At 42.9% G+C, this 16,323-nt stretch overlaps 1 protein-coding gene across 3 annotated transcripts in view; it reads right to left on the minus strand.

Annotated features, from left to right (window-relative positions):
• The window catches only part of Xpo6 (exportin 6), a 112,521-nt gene that overhangs the window by 58,261 nt on the left and 37,937 nt on the right, over window positions 1–16,323 (minus strand). For 2 of the 3 annotated variants that reach the window (XM_036191741.1, XM_036191744.1), the window contains 4 exons: window positions 13,482–13,572; window positions 11,121–11,225; window positions 10,031–10,143; window positions 8,966–9,163 (listed from right to left, as the gene is read on the minus strand). In XM_036191741.1, coding sequence (XP_036047634.1) covers window positions 8,966–9,163; window positions 10,031–10,143; window positions 11,121–11,225; window positions 13,482–13,572 — 507 coding nt within the window. The remainder of the gene's footprint in view (window positions 1–8,965; window positions 9,164–10,030; window positions 10,144–11,120; window positions 11,226–13,481; window positions 13,573–16,323) is intronic. The other variant, XM_036191756.1, reaches the window with a different exon arrangement.

Consider the following 16,323-nt stretch of genomic DNA (forward strand, 5'->3'; position numbering starts at 1 on the left):
CCAACCAAGGTTTAGTTATTTGCATAATAACCAAGAGATACAGAGATACTCATACTGAATGACAGACAATTCTGTCATGGACAGACCACATCTACCCTGGTGGTCTTTTAAGATTATACTAGACCTGAAAAATTCCTATCGTTGGTAGGTTTGCTGTGGTTTCTCCACATTTAGATACAGTTAAGACACATAAAAGCTTCACACAGTGTCACAACTGCCTATAGTGTTCAGTGTGGTAATATGTGGTACAAGTCTGTAGCCAAGGAACAACAGGCTATACCACACAGCCTATGTACAGATCAGGCTCTGTCTACCATGCAGTTGTGTGCAAGTATACTCTATGATAGTCATCCAACAATGCACTTTTTATAGTGTCTCACTATCAAGGGCACTATGATGATATACATGTTAGGGATACAAATATTTTCAAACTAGTGATAAGGATAGCATAGATCAATTTGTAGAATCTTTTCAATATTCAAGTTAAATGAACTTCATGGTTCTAAATCTTACATTTCTGGTCTTAGCATGTTTCAAGAAAGTTTAAAATTAACCCTGAGGTAAGGCTAGGTGTGGCATCACACACTTGAAATCCCAGCAGTCATAGGAGACGAAGGCAAATGAATCAAGGGTTTAGGGCAAGAGACATCAGGGTGACTCTGCAGGAAAAGGTACAACCTAAGTTTGATCTCTGGAACCCAGCTGGTGGAAACAGAGAACTGACTCATTTAAGGTTTCCTCTGACCTTCACATACATGTTATCCTCCATCCCTTGCCAGAAAAGATAAATATAATTTTTAAAAGAGAGTTTAAGGGCAGCCTGGACTACATAGTGGTCTCAAAGGTTTTAATTAAAAAGGAAAAGAAAAGAAACATGTGGCAAAGCAACACACATCCATGACATTGAACAATTATCATGGCCATTGAGTTTTTGGGATGGGTCTCACTATGTAGCCCAGGCTGTCCTAGAACTTGTGGTCATCCTCCTGCTTCAGCCTCTCAGATGCTGGGATTGATTACAGGCATGCCTGGCTACAGTAAGAGTTTCAGAATACCCATGTAGTAAATTTAGTAACTATTCCTATCCCCTGTGATACTGTCTTCCAGCAAGAGATAAGATACATTTTCAACAGCCTGATACTACTTAGAGCATCCTACTTGTTTTCATGAAATTCAAAAGAGTATCCTACAAGTGAGCAGTTACCTTTACAAAGACCTACACTACTTGTCACAATTAAAAAGCAAACAATTTCCAGAGTACCTCACCCTTTTCTTCAAGCACGTATCACTTTCAATTCAGCTCTTCCCTGGCTGTTTTACTTATGATACTCAAAGTTTCTAAGCTTTAGAAAAGAGGACACTTAGGAATTGCATTAAGACAAGCCAGACACTCTTTATTTCAACCGACCCAAAGCACACCACCCTTTCCCTGGAAAGTAACTCTTCCCATCACAGACTACAGAACTGTCCATCCATCCCAAAAGAGTAAGAAAAACAGTTGGGAAATAACAAGATGGCTCTGAGGGGGTGGGGAGGGGCACTTACTGTACAAGACTGATGATCTAGCTAAAGTTTAAAATCCACAACGGAGAGAGAGTACCATTCCTGAAAGTTGACCTAACATGTTCAGAAAGTTCACAGCATGAACACTGAGTGTATGCCCATACATCTTCTCTCTCATTCTATCTCCCCTTCCTCACACACACAAATAATTTATTAAACTCGGTAACAGGAATCCAAGGGCAATCCCACTATGCTCAGAAAGAGCTCAAGAAAGCCAGAAGCTGCCTATAACCCCAGCAGTCTAGAGGCAGAGGCAGGAGTTAGGATGCTACCCAAGAGCCAATCAGAAAAGAGGAGGAAGGAGAAAAGGGAGAGGGAAGGAAGGAGAGAGGTGCTCCCTATAAAAACCAGCTCTCCTGAACGCCAAAACGTCCTACTTCCACATTTTCTCTATTTTGTCCAAAACTCAACTATTTCTAACACACTCAAATAATGTCTGCCTCAGTGTAATGTTTGGCTATAATAAAGTAGAAAAGACTCTCTTTAAGCCTGTGTGGAGATTTCTGGGTTCTCAACCCAATTCTGAGAATTTCCCTTCCTTTCTCCTTCCCTCTTTTGTCTCTATTTTCAACTAAGAACCTACTGTTTTTAAAGGGAGGGGTTAAATTTTGTGTGTATTAGTGTTTTGCCTGTGACTATGTCTGAGTACCACAGGGTGCCTGCTGGTGCCCTCTCAGATCAGAACAAGGAATCAAAGCCTCTGGAACTGGAGTTTACAGTTGGTTGTGAGCCATCACATGGACACTAGGTCCTCTGTAAGAGCAACAAGTACTCCTATCCACTGGCCAGTGCTCTCCAGCTCCTAAGCACTTAACCTTTCAGCTGAGATATTCTGCCAAATACTCTACTCGGCAAGATTTGTCTTCCAGATTTATGTATTTGTGTGTGTGTGTGTGTGTGTGTGTGTGTGTGCACACCTATGTGAATTTATATGCACCACAAGTGTCTAAGATGCAGAGTCCATCATCTCCCCTGAAACTGTGAGCCACTTGATGATACTGGGAACTGAATGAACCTTACTCTTCTGTAATGTTCTGTAATGTAAGCGCTCTTGACTGCCTGCCTCTTTCTCCAGCCCACATGTCCCCTTTCCTTTATCATGCCTCTATACTCCTCACAGATGCGGGACACCCCACAACATGGGAAAAATCCATTTGAAATCTCCTTGCTCTCTTTATTCAGAGGGAAGAAAGTTCAGGTAAGAAACCAAGTGAAAAAAGAAAGCCATCGCTAGGCATGGTGGCACACGCATGTAATATTAGCACTCGGCAAGTAGAGGTAGCAGTAAGATCATGAATTGGAGGACAGCCTGGACTACACAGCAAGACCCTGTCAAGAAAAGAAAAGAGACGAGAAAAGAAAAGAAAAGAAAAAAGAGTTCATTGCATGACCCTAGGTAGTACGTAGGTAGGTAGGTAGATAGGTAGGTAGAAGGAAAACATTTTTTGTTGTTGTTGTTATACTGCTAGAGACTAAACACACAGGACCTAAAGTTACTTTGCTGGGCATGAAGACTCATGCCTTGGATCCCAGCACTCAGGAGGCAGATAGGCAGACCTCTGTGAGTTTAAGACATTGGTTCCAACCTGTGGGTCATGACGCAAGGCCATTGAAAAGCACCAATATTTACATTTCAACTCATAACAGTAGCAAAATTACAGTTAAGAAGTAACAGTAAAAATAATTTTATGGTTGGGGGGGTCACCACAACATGAAAAACTATTAAAAGGTCGCAATGTTAGAAAGGTTGAGAAACACTGGTCTAAGGACAGCCTGGTCTGCATAAAGAATTCCAGGCCAACCAGGGCCACAGTCAGAGCCTGTCTCAAAGAAACAAAAGAAAAGAAGGAAGTAATCATTCTTGCTTTCTCGCCCTGGCTGTGTTGGGCTCAGCCTGGCTGGCTCCCTAGCTGCAGAGGAAGAAGGAGGGTGAGAGCTAAACCGTATCTTACATCTGCTGGAAATAGTCACCCTGCGTGTGCATTTAACCTGTGCTGATCCAGAAGACTGAGATGGATGAGGTGAGGTGGTGCCAAAGCCTCAGACCTCTCTATCACACTAACCCGCCGTGCTCTTTCTCATCATTGGATACCTCTTTGAGCTGTATATGGCTACACCATCAGTTGCCCTCCTTAATGGTGAAGAAGCTTAGCTGTGAGCAACCCAATACCACCTTGAGGCACTTCTCCCTGACCAGTGGACGCAGCCCACACAGGTGGAGGTAGGGCTTTCATCCTGGCAAAGAGAGCTCTCAGGCCACCAGGGATGATGATGATGATTCCACCACTGCTCTATCCAGAACTGACCCAGTCTCCTTAAGAAGAGACTCAGAAGCATTTTTATGTTGCTGGCATGACAATCCTTGTATATAAACCCTGGCTCTAAGGCATGAGCAAAGTTTGGGAAGGACACCCCATCCAGAGCATCACCCAGTACTGGAAATACTTCATGACTCTAGTTCCTTTCTACTGGTCCCTGCTCTTCTGTCTCTGATGTTAAGCAACTAAACTTTAAGGAACAGATCATCCACCAACTGGCCGCCATCATTCTTCTTAGCCTCTTCTGATTTGTCAGTTTTGTCTGAGCAATGAATCTTATCATAGTTTTCTGATCAGCCGCTAGAGTCAGCCAAGCTTTAACTACACAGCATGGAAACCACCTACCATCTTCCTCATCTTTGCCTTGTTCTCATCATCCCCTGGCTGGTTTCCTTGCCCTTCTGGCCCCTGGCATAAACATTGGAACTCTCGCTCTCTCTTGCTTTCCTTGCTGTTACTACTGCAACATCACAACGGGAGTGACAGATGCTGTGAAACTCCTGGGCCTACCTCCTTCTATACATGGCCCTGTACAAATTCCTAACAAGAAAGCGGGTAGAAGATAACACACTTCAGAGAAGACATGAAAAGCTCAGAGGAGGAGAAGGCTGCAGCTGAGAGAGAAGCAAAGAGCAGACCCTACCAATGGCCACCCATTCTGAATAAAAATCGTAAGAGTGGCTAGAGAGATGGCAATTAAGAGTATAAAGAGCATATATTGCAGGTCTGGAGAAATGGCTCACGCAGAGGACCTGGTTCAGTTCCCAGCACCAATATCGGGTGGCACCTAACTGTCTGTAACATCAGTTCCAGAGGATGCAATAACACCGAAGGGCATCTGCATGCACACAGTACATATAGACTATACATGTACATGCATGTATACACCAGTAAAAATAATAAATAAGTTTTAAATAGAGTGCATAGTGCTCTTTCAGAGGATCTGAGTTCAACTGCCAGCACCCACATTGGTGGCTCACAACCCCCTGTAACTCTAGCTCCAAAGGATCCAATGCCCTCTTTTGGGCCTCTGAGGGTGTGTGTGTGTGTGAGTGTGTGTGTGTGTGTGTGTGTGTGTGTGTGTGTGTGTGTGTGTCTGTGTGTGTGTGTGTGTGTGTGTCTGTGTGTCTGTCTGTGTGTGCACAAATAAAAAAAGTCTTTTAAAAATCACCATGAGAATGACTGAACCATTGTCCTAGCTGCCTCCCACATTAATATATAGAGTGGAATGCTAATTGGCCTTCCCTGTGGTGCCCACCAGGCTCTGGAGAGAAAAAAGGGACGCTCTTGTTCTCTCCCCTTAATTCATCATCCAGATGCCTTTAAGCCAGTCTCTAAGCAGCCTGTCGAGCATAGAAGAGGCTGGTTAAACCTCTGCTAGCGGGGAGATCTTGCTCCCTCTGCTTTCTCAGCTCCTGTTCTACTGCTGTTGAAACCTTTCTCACCTCTGAGGGCTTAAGAATTTGGACCTTGCCTTGACTCCCCGAGCTTTAGCCAGGGTTGATCTTGGGCCTCATTCTGTCAAAATTAGGCCAAGGTTCTACCTTTCTAAGCTTCCTAGCTTGGGTTACAAACCAAAGCTGAACTGGCTTTAACTTCTTCCTTCTTGAGGCTCACAGAATGGGTGTGTGACCCTGCCCCTCCTCTACAGAAAGGGCACTTCCTGTAGACTGCTCAGCTGTCTCTATAGCTTCAGCTGCTTTCTCTAGCTCTTCTTTCCTGTCAGCCACGCTAGCTGGTTTGCAGCAGAACGCAACTACTTCTAATTTGTACTTGCTAAACATCTGGGTTTCAGTCTCCAAGACACAACTGCAGCTAGTACCTGATAATTGGTGAGGAACCATTTCAAAGCAAATTTTACTGTTAATGGTTTTGGGTTTTTTGTTTGTTTGTTTGTTTTGCTAAACTATAATAAAGGTTAAAACATGAGAATGTATCAGATAACTAAGAACTGAAAAGGAGCCAGGTGAGGTGGCACACTCCTTTGAAGCCAGCACTCGGGAAGCAGAGGCAGAGGCAGGCAGATCTCTGTGACTTCCAGGCTAAACAGTTCTGTGGTGAAATTCTGTCTCCAAGAGGAGGTAAGAGAGTGACACAGGATCAACTAAGGTAGTCTTTTATTATTGCCCTCCCCCCCACACCCTCCCCCCACGCCTCCCAGTAATTAATCCTTTACTCAAAAGAACTGGAGAAAATGTGTAGTTTTCATATTTGTTGCTCTTGTATCAAGAAAGGCAATTAATTAAATATATAATTAAAACTCTAAACACAGTTTAGCTTCTGTGTTTTATTTAATTTAGCTTTTGCACCTGACTTAGCAGACAAGTACCTCTGGTTTCTAGGGAACTTGAAAGGCTCAATGGTTTTCACTATACATCCTATCCGGGAAGAGGTAGCCCTTTTCCAGCACGGCTTGGCCCTTAGTAGTCTGGCTTTAGGCAAAATATGTCCAAAGATTTGGCTCAACAGACTTCAGAAATCTGAAGAACAATCTTACAAAAAGGTGTGCTGGCCCAGACTATGGTCAATTTCAACTTATTACTTCCTTTTCCAGTGGCTTAGAAGGGTATGAGCAATGCAGAGCTGTAAGTTAGTTCTGAGCATAAGCTACCACAACACAAATTGCAAATTCGCTACCAACAGTAACAATTGTATTTTTGACTACAAATAGATCAGAACAGAACTGAGCCAAAAGAAACTTTAGATGGATTACCTAAGGACCACTGACAGAGAAATTTATTCTAGAACTGGTTTGGTCTTGTTTATTAATCCCTAAAGAAAGACTTGCTTTACAGACTACTAGAAATGCCAACAACTGAGCACCATCACCTATGGCAAGACTGACTAGTTCACGTGAGTAGCAAGTGCCACTAACTAGCTAGTTAAATGGGTAAAAAGTACTACTGATTAGTCACATGGGTAAGAAGTGCCACTGACTAGTTCACATGGGTAGCAAGTGGAAAGTGATGTGACTAGAAAGAATTCTGAAAATTATAGGCTCCAACCCCTTCACTTTACAAATAAAACCCTTTAATGAATCAAAGAGCCTTTATAAGGCTGACAAAGAATGTTTTGTCCTTTACCAACAGAACTAGTCCCACCAGCAAGGAAACAGTTCCTCTCATCTACCACTGTCAGGACAACTGTGGCTCTCTGCCTCCCAGTCCCTAGCTGCTTCCTTCTCACAGGCCACCACTAACATAAAAATGAATTCACCTCCAAGTACTTTATCTGCTTACCTTAGTATTTTTCCTGATGCTTCCATACGGGCAAGTACTTGTTACAAGTCTCCCTTTACCTACAAGTTTCACCTTCAAGTTTCAGTCATCATGAAACTTTCCATGAAAGAAAAAATATTAAACAAAAATGCCCAACATTAAGAACTAACAAGCTAGGACAGGAAGTGGTGGCCAGCGCCTTTAATCTCAGTACCAGGAAAGTAGAGCAGGCAGATCTGAGTTCAAGGCAAACCTGGTCTTCAGAGTGAGTTCCAGGACAGACAGGGCTACATAGTGAGACCCTGTGTCGCCCCCCCCCCAAAAAAGTAGCAATAAGCTTTAAATTGCACACCATTCTGGGTAGCACAGTAAAATCTTATGTCAGCATGTGCCAATCTATACAGGTATGAGTCTAATGTGTCCAGGTGGTACAGGCTATTATTCTATTTTATTATTACTTGTTTTAAGTAATTTATGCTGTGTCCAATTTAAAAACTGAACTTACTTTCCTAAGTATGTGTGTTCAGAAATAACACAGTATGCACAGGTTCAGGACTACCAGTGGTAGAAGGCATAGCCACAGGCCTTCTGAACCCATCTCCCAAGTGGTTCACACCTCAATTCACCAGGTAAGACCTCTGCTCAGCTCAAAGCCTCCTTTCCAACTAAATTCTGAAAGCACTGAAGGTCTCCTTACACCCCAAACCTAGAATGAGTATAGTATGTAAATGGTACAGTAACAACCAAGGCTGGGACCATGCCCAAGGACAAGGGGGAAGGGTGACAGTTGTCCATTGCTATGGCTCCATCACATGCATGGCTAGCACAGGGCTGGTATTCCATACATAGATTGCTGAACAGATGCACCTACTGCCATAATTCTTTAGGTATGAATCACTGTATGAAACAAAACCAAATATACCAAATCTGTGGCACTTTGAGGACAATCTGAGAAGCAATCTGACAGATGCTCAATGTCTGCACTGCTATAGCATCCAGATGGTTTTAGAGACAGCAGACAAAATGTTAGAGAATTATAGTTCTGGAAAGTCCAAACCCAGGATCTGGACTCCTCCCTTCTAAAAGCCTTGCATCAGTCACTGCCCAAAACCTCCTGGTCATCACCCCAGCACTTTTCCTTCATCCAACAAATAAGGCCACAGCTTGACTCAGAGCCTCCCAATGGTGGTTGTCCTGTCTCCTGTCTTCTCTTCTTGCCCCTCTACGATCCAGACTCCAATAAGACTCAGGATTCCAACATCAAAGTATGCCTCATGTTCCTCCACATCTGGCAGCACCCACTACACAGTTCTAGCACTCAAGAAGTTAACACAGGAGCATCATGAGTTTTGGTAAGACTTCATCTCAAAAATCACAACACTAAAGTAAGAGAAAAACAAAAACTACGTTTCTTCAATTCCAGTGAAAGAACTATGAAAGAACAGTGAGAGCCATCCCTTGCCACACCTTACTACTCACCTCACAACTCCCAGGTCTGTACCACACAGCCCAGCAGCACAATAATTCTCCTAAGAACGGCTAGCGACTGTTTGTGATTATGTCCTGACTCAATTCTGTCACTGCTGGACCCTCCTTTCACCTCAGCACCCCGCGTACCAGGAGCCAGGCTTTCAAAGGTTTGCTGAGCAGAGCATCACAGAAGCTAACAAAGCAGCTAGGCGTGTTCTTCTTCCTTCTCCTCCACTATGCAAAGGAACAGGAGCATAAAGGAAGCTAATGTACTAATCCAGCCTGCAACATTTACTACTGCAGCCCCAACAACTAACTGTAAAACTCAAGACAAGGGATATAATCACTTCTACAAACCAACAATCTATAAGACAGTTCCCCAGAATAGATCCTTACCTGTAAAATGTTAGTGAAAAAGTCATGGTAGAACATGGGCCAATCTTGGCGTCCAATATCAACAATAACTTTGCAGAGTTTGTTCCGGATAAAGTAAGGTAAGGTTTTATGGTGAGCCAAGAGAAGTTTGGGCAAGCAGCTGCGGATTTCCATCTTATCCTGAGATGGGACCCCAAGCCACATTTTATTGATCAGATTCTGAAAAACAAATACATATCCTTTAGTGAGCTGTACACAAAACAACTTGTTTTTAATTCTATTGTTCACTATAACATGTCACACACTCACACACACACACACACACACACACACACACACACACACACTCCTCTAACAGTTTAGGACATTTAACAAAAGAGAAATACAAATATTGAAATCTTAGGACACAACAATCCTATCTCTAGGAAGACCGACTGAGTAACTAAAGACGTAAAGTTGTATGTACAAACTTGCTGTTACATCATTGTCTCCAATGCGTGTTACTGGCCAACTGGCCACCAAATAGTGACAGAAATAACTGTAATGTCCAAATATAAATTAACAAGCCAGACATGACAGCACACACCTATAATCCAATCACCTGGGAGACTGAGGCAGGAGGGTGGCGAGTTTGAAGCTAGCTTGAGGTACATAATCAAGATGCTACTCTCTACTATAAAAAGGTAACGCCCAGTCACAGCAAGGAGAGTGGGAAAGAGTTTGCTGTGAGCATGCACAGAAGACAAACTTGGACAAAAGTTAGCATAACTGTGTCTGTACAGGTTGGAAGATGAACAACCACTGTCCTTATAAAACATTTAGTCATCTTTGTCTTTCCAATGATAAGAAAAAAAGGTAAGTCACCAAACATGACCAAACAGTACCAGAAAGCCAACCACCTGCCCAATCTTTTTGGAGCCATAGACAGAAAGGTGTCCCCAGACGCTAGGCTACTAGACAGGGGTGCCAAGAGGGTGGGTCAGGCTACTGTTTCGCAGTCATCTGTACATTAAAGGGAAAGCCTGGTGCCCACGGTATAAAATTTCACTGTGGTTTTCAGGAATATGAAATGACCCAACATCTTACCTCAAAAACTGTTAAGCTGTACATCATCACATAGTCATTCCTTGTGCTGGACAGAAAATACAAGCAGAATCTCCAGGCTCCTACTTGCTGGGCAAAGTTATTAAGAAGCTCCTCTGGAAAAGTTAACAAAACAACTATAAAAATACATGAATACAAGACCAGGCTGCCATCATTTAGAAAACATTCCTATCTTCCCGTATGTGTCAAACAATCAGGCACAAAACCCAGGTGAATGGATTATACAGTTAGTCCTTACTCTTGACTCTGGGGTACCATCAACACAGGCATCTCAAGGTCACTGACTTTCCTAAAGATACCTTTTGAGAACAGAGACCTATTGCTCAAGCTCTTGTTTAGGATATATGTGGGACAGCAAGCCTATCTAAAATGTAGATGATGCCAACTAGTCCCTACAAGCATAAGCTATACACACAATGCTCTACCATTCTTCAATGACATCCATACTGCTTGCACTCAGGCAACATGACAGCTAGAGAATTGGGAAGAGAAAACTAACATTCCCAGCAGCCATGTGGTGGTTTACAACTGTCTATAACTCCAGTTCCAGGGACTGGAACTTGCTCTGGCCTCCGTAGACACCAGGCATGAAAGTGTACACAGACATACATGAAGGCAAAACACCCATACACATAAAATAAAAATAAATAAATAAAATATATATTTAAAAATAATAAGATAAGATAAATTAAGATTGAAAAATAATAATAAGACATAGCCAGGTGGTGGTAGTGCATGCCTTTAGTCCTAGCACTCAGAAGGCAGAGGCCAGCAGATTTCTGTGAGTTTGAGGCCAGCCTGGTATACAAAGCGAGTTCCATGACAGCCAGAGCTGTTACACAGAGAAATCCTGTGGGTTTTTTTGTTTGTTTGTTTGTTTTTGTTTTTGTTTTTCCGGAGCTGAGGACTGAACCTAGGGCCTTGCACTTGCTAGGCAAGCGCTCTACCACTGAGCTAAATCCCCAACCCCAAAATCCTGTCTTGAAAAAAAAATAATAATAATAAAGATGATGATGATAATACAAAATACATAAATAAGTAAAAAATCAAAAGTAAGAACCCTAAGAGTTACCAGAGCAGCTCTGACTGTAGATCCAGTCAATTAAAAATGGCTCTTCTCGCCAGGCGGCGGTGCATGCCTTTAATCCCAGTAGTCGGGTGGCAGAGCCAGCCTGCTCTACAGTGCGAGAAAAAAAAGAAAGAAAGTCATGGACCCTGCCAGCAAGCCTGGCCTATGCAAGGTCGCCATGAAGACCCTGCAGTTCTCTGCCTGCCTTGCAACCCTAACTAAGTGCAACAAGGCAGCCTCACTAGCCATTCTACAGAAGAAGGGTTACAGAAATGGTTCAGCACTGGCTGCTCTTGGAGAAGACCTAGGTTCAATCCCCAGCACCCACATAGCAGCTCATAACTTTCTATAACTCCAGTTCCAGGGGATCCCAACCCACTTCTAACTTCCTCCATGCACAGGCAAAACTCATAGACATAAAATAAAAATAATTTTCTTAAATTTTAAAAATCTGTGAAAGATGATGGCATGTCCTGATAATTAAACAAAAGGTTTTTTTTGTTTGTTTGTTTGTTGTTGTTGTTGTTGTTTTTTAATGTAACAGAGACACAAGCAAAGCAGATATTGTGAGTTAGAGCTGGAAACGACATGCTGGGCTCAAGCCAGCTGATCCCTAGGCCTGGTCACAGCAAACCACTGCCCTAGCTATTGTTCCCATCCCTCCCTGGTAAAAGACAGCTGGTCTCATGTGTCCCCACTACCTACTCTATTAGCCTCTCAAGTACTGTGACTTGTCTGGCAGGCAGGTGGGTAGAAGGGCCTTATTTGAGACATGGCTTCCTTCTGTTCCCTTACATCACTGGCAAAGCCTGTAGTTTTTACCAAGACAACAACAAAAAACAACAACAACAACAAATAAAAAGCAAAAAAACATTTCCAGTCACACACCCAGATTAAGCCACAATGACCAGATACAAAGAGAAGCAAAAGACCGACCAACTGGTACTGAACACTTCCAATTAGCCAGCATTTCAACTGAACATCTGTAATATGTGTTGTTTTGTGGACTCTTTGTGTTGCTAAGGATAGGGCCCATGCAAGGAATGTGCTCTTCCACTAAGCTATAACTCTAGTCTGCAAAAAATTTTCATTCAGATATGAATATCTTATACAAGGTTCCACTTACAAACCCATGAATATGCAAATGTGAGCAACATTTAGTGAGCAAATCAAAAATTCAAAGAAAAATCAAAGCCAGTGACAAGAGTTTGAAAAAATCAGAGTGGAAGAATATAGGAAATTAACATAGAGGAAGATCTACCTTTTTTGGTAAAAATTATATCTAGTATTTTCACTATAAATATAAAGTACACTGATACCCTAAACTAATGAGGTGCTCACACTGGGTCAGGAGGATAATCAGTATAGAGAACCAAAGTAGCAAGCAAGGTGTGTCTTCTAGGCAAACAGCGCTCATCTCCCAGACTCAGTGACCATCAGTGGTCCTGTCTAGTCTACTGCTCTACAATGTACTCTCTCAGAAAAGAATGGTGCAGGCTATCGTGAGTACCAACTATCAGTTGACATGATGCTTCAAGGAGGCTAGCAAAAAACAGACTATAGCAAGATGTCCTAGCCACCCGTGAGGGTCTCCACCCCAAGTGGACTTTGGATGACAGACAGGACCAGGAGATTTAGCTGGCTAACATGAGTCAAGCCAATGGAGACAGAAATGGACCTGTAGGGTTCTGAGCCTAGGACAGATCTTAAGGAAAGGTAAGCAACAAGTATGGTTACAGAGTAGAGTAGCAAGAAAGCACCTTTCACTCAAATCCAAGGTTAAGAGAGGATCCAAAGGGGAACAGACTGCTTGACCAGTGGGTCATGTCCCTGAGGCAGGATGTGATACTTGAATAAATTATTTCTTTCTAGTATGTTTGATTAACTGTGTTAATGAACATAAAAAAATCAAACGTGGGTTCTCAAACATGCTGAGGCCCCAAGACAGCAAGTGATTACACCTACATGTTCTCTCTGTTGCAGAGCCTTTATTCACAAAAACTGCAGAATGGGAAAGGTAACCTTGACAAAAAGAAAGAAAAGGCTGGAAGGCTCCAAAGGTAGACCAGGTAAGGGATTCAAAGACCACTGTCTCAGGAGTTCATTCAGACACTTTCATAAATTGTTCTTGTTTGAAATTAAGTGTTGTGGGCTTCTTTCAACAACACTGCTAAGATTAGAAACAAAATAGGCTTTCCACTTGGCCGAAAGGAAAGAAAACCAATCACTATGCCCTTGCAATTAGGTCTGCAGGCGCCACCTGCCACCAACCAGTAGCACCAGAGCAAAGTCCAGAACTCAAGGGGCACATGCAGATTTGACCAGCCAAGGGCATCAATTCCTTCTTCCCCAAATTTCACTTACCTATCTCACGTTTTCTTTCATTGGTTGTACAATCGTGGAAAAATTCTGTCATCAGACTTTCCAGTGCCCTGAGGGAGGCTTCTTCAGATGCCTGACAAAAGAATTTGAGAAAACATCAATAAACTGCTTCTGCTTCCCAGTTCCTTCCAGGTACCATCTACAACAAGAGTAATTTACCTCCCAAACACCTTGGATCAACATTCTTCAAATGCACAATCCAAGCCAGAAAAACAAGAGGATTTCCCTTCTGGCTTAAAACCCAGTTTTAGTTATCTTCTACAAATGCATGCCAGGTAATTTTAATTATTTATGTCAAGAAGAAGAAAAACAATTCAAAATACAACTGTAGAAATATGCTGAAAGCAAATTAACAGTTCTGGCCCTGCCTGAATAGGCAGAGCAAACAGATTCTTGGAGGCTTAGAGACCCTACAATACAATCTGGGCACCCCTTGCCTGATTAATTAGCCAGATGTTAATTTAATACAGAGGATTCTTGGGGTTTCTGAAGATGCTTCAGAAGTCCTACATACAGTCAGCTTTCAATCTCACATGAAGAGCCAATAAAGATGAATGTGCAGCTGAAAACAAAGCTTGGCACAAACTCCAAGTTCAACCTTAGGAGAGAAAAGACTGAGTAGAGATGCCCAGGTTAAGAGGTGAGGCCCTTGAGCTGGGCCACAGTGGCACTTGCCTTTAATCCCAGCAGTAGGGAAGCAGAGGCAGGTGGATCTCTTCAGTTTGAGGCCAGCCTGGTCTAACCCTGGCTGAAACTGTGTCTAACAAGGCGAGAGAGTCACAGAGACAGAAACAGAGAGACAGAGACACATAGACACAGAGACAGAGACCGACCGACCGACCCTGAGTACTGATGGGTTTCCTCTTGCACATGGATCTCCCAACTCCACTTCCTTTTCACTCAACAGAACAGCTGTAGTCAGGGGCACATGCCTGTGGTCTCAGCACTCAGAAGGATGAGGCAGGAAGATGACAAGCTCTAGGCCAACCCTGATTACACACCCAGTCTCATAAGAAGTTTTAAGTAATAACAGTAATAAAAACCACTTCATACAACCTGTGAGCAAAAAGGTGAGTATCTGCAGAGCATGTCTGAACCATCATTGGCATTATCTACCTAGAAACTTCTGTTATTTTAGTTAGTTCTTAATTCCTTTCCTACTTGCCTCCCTTCCCCAAATCTCCTTTACCCCCAAGAGCATTTTAAGACAACAGGCTCACATTTTAACATGTTTTGTGTTTAACTGTGAAAGGTCTGGAGACTTCCAGCCAATCCTTTACTCCTGTGGAAACTGAAGAACTTCAACCATCTCCCTTAATAATCCATTTACAAGTAAGCACCATCTACACCACCAACACTGGCCATGCACAGGCAGTGCCAGGCATGGGCTGTGCCTCCCATACTGCTGGCACAGTAGGCTATGAGATGACAAATGAATTGGCCTGCTGAGTGATGATGAATTCCTCCCCAATAGTATTAGCACTTGTGACTCAAAGAGAAGTTGTTGTCTGAACTGTATAGCTTGCAAGCCAACCCGGTCTATAACAATTACCAATATGCCAGGTGAATAGTATATATCCAGCTACTTGACAGGCTAAGGAAGGAGGATCTTTGATCCCAGTAGTTTGGGGACAATATGGACACTGCCTTGGTATGTTTCATTAATCAAATTTGGTATGTCATTTCATTGAGACAGGGAGGTATTTCTATTTAAAATTAAAACTACCACCAGGCCTTGGTACAAGTGTATCACTCATGCTACTCAGGAGGCTAAGACAGAAGGATGGGAAGTTCAAGGCAACCTAGTGAGACCTTATCTCAAAATGAAGTAAGGGCTGGGGACACACCTCAATTGGTAGAAACCTTGCCTAGCATGCATGAATCCCTAGTATCCAACACACACACACACACACACACACACACACACACACACACACACACGTACATATGCCTATTGTCCCAGCAGTCAGGGAAACTGTAGAGACCCACAGAGGTTTTCTAATGAGAACTTACTCAGGGTCCAAGAATCTGAACTTGCTTTAGCCAGCAGGGCTGCATAAGGGGATGACTTGACCACAGGTGTGATTACCAGGTGTTTGGAAGGGTCTACACTTGGCGAGGCAGTGTGCTTTGATCTGGGGGGTGGTGTCTTTTGCCTTGCCCCTTGGCATTGTTATAAAAAGCCTTTTAGAATAAACAGAAAAGGCCATTGGGTATTCACCCAGGTCCTCCTGAAGCTATCCTGTGTTTGTGTTTCTGTCTTTCTCTTCTTCACTATCTTTTTATGTAGTATTTTCTTATCCCTCTCTCCTCCTCATAAGAACCCTTGAAAAGGTGGGAGCTGGCCTCCCACAGAAGATGAAGGCAGAAGAATATTCAAAGTCATCCTCAGCTATAGTTTGGAGCCAGACTCAGGGCTAGAGAGAGTGCTCAATGGTTAAAAGCACATACTGCTCTTGCAGAGGACCCAAGTTAAGTTCCCAGCACCCACACTGGGTGACTCACAACTACCCATAACTACAGTGACATGGAGATCTGACACCTGTGACCTCCTCAGGCACCTGTACACACTGTGTACACACACACACACACACACACACACACACTAAAAATGAAGAAAAAAAAATCTTTGAAGCCAGCCTGGCCAATATGTGATTGTCTTAAACAACACAAAAAATAAAATAATAATAATAAAAACAAAAAATAAATAAATAAAAAGTAAAAGGACTAGGGCTAGACATGGTGATGCACACCTTTAATCCCAGTACTCGGGAGGCTGAGAGGCTGAGGCAGGCCTATCTCTGAGTTTGAGGACAGCCAGGCT

Source organism: Onychomys torridus, chromosome 1 (assembly GCF_903995425.1).
Source record: "Onychomys torridus chromosome 1, mOncTor1.1, whole genome shotgun sequence".
NCBI classification, from domain to species: domain Eukaryota; kingdom Metazoa; phylum Chordata; class Mammalia; order Rodentia; family Cricetidae; genus Onychomys; species Onychomys torridus.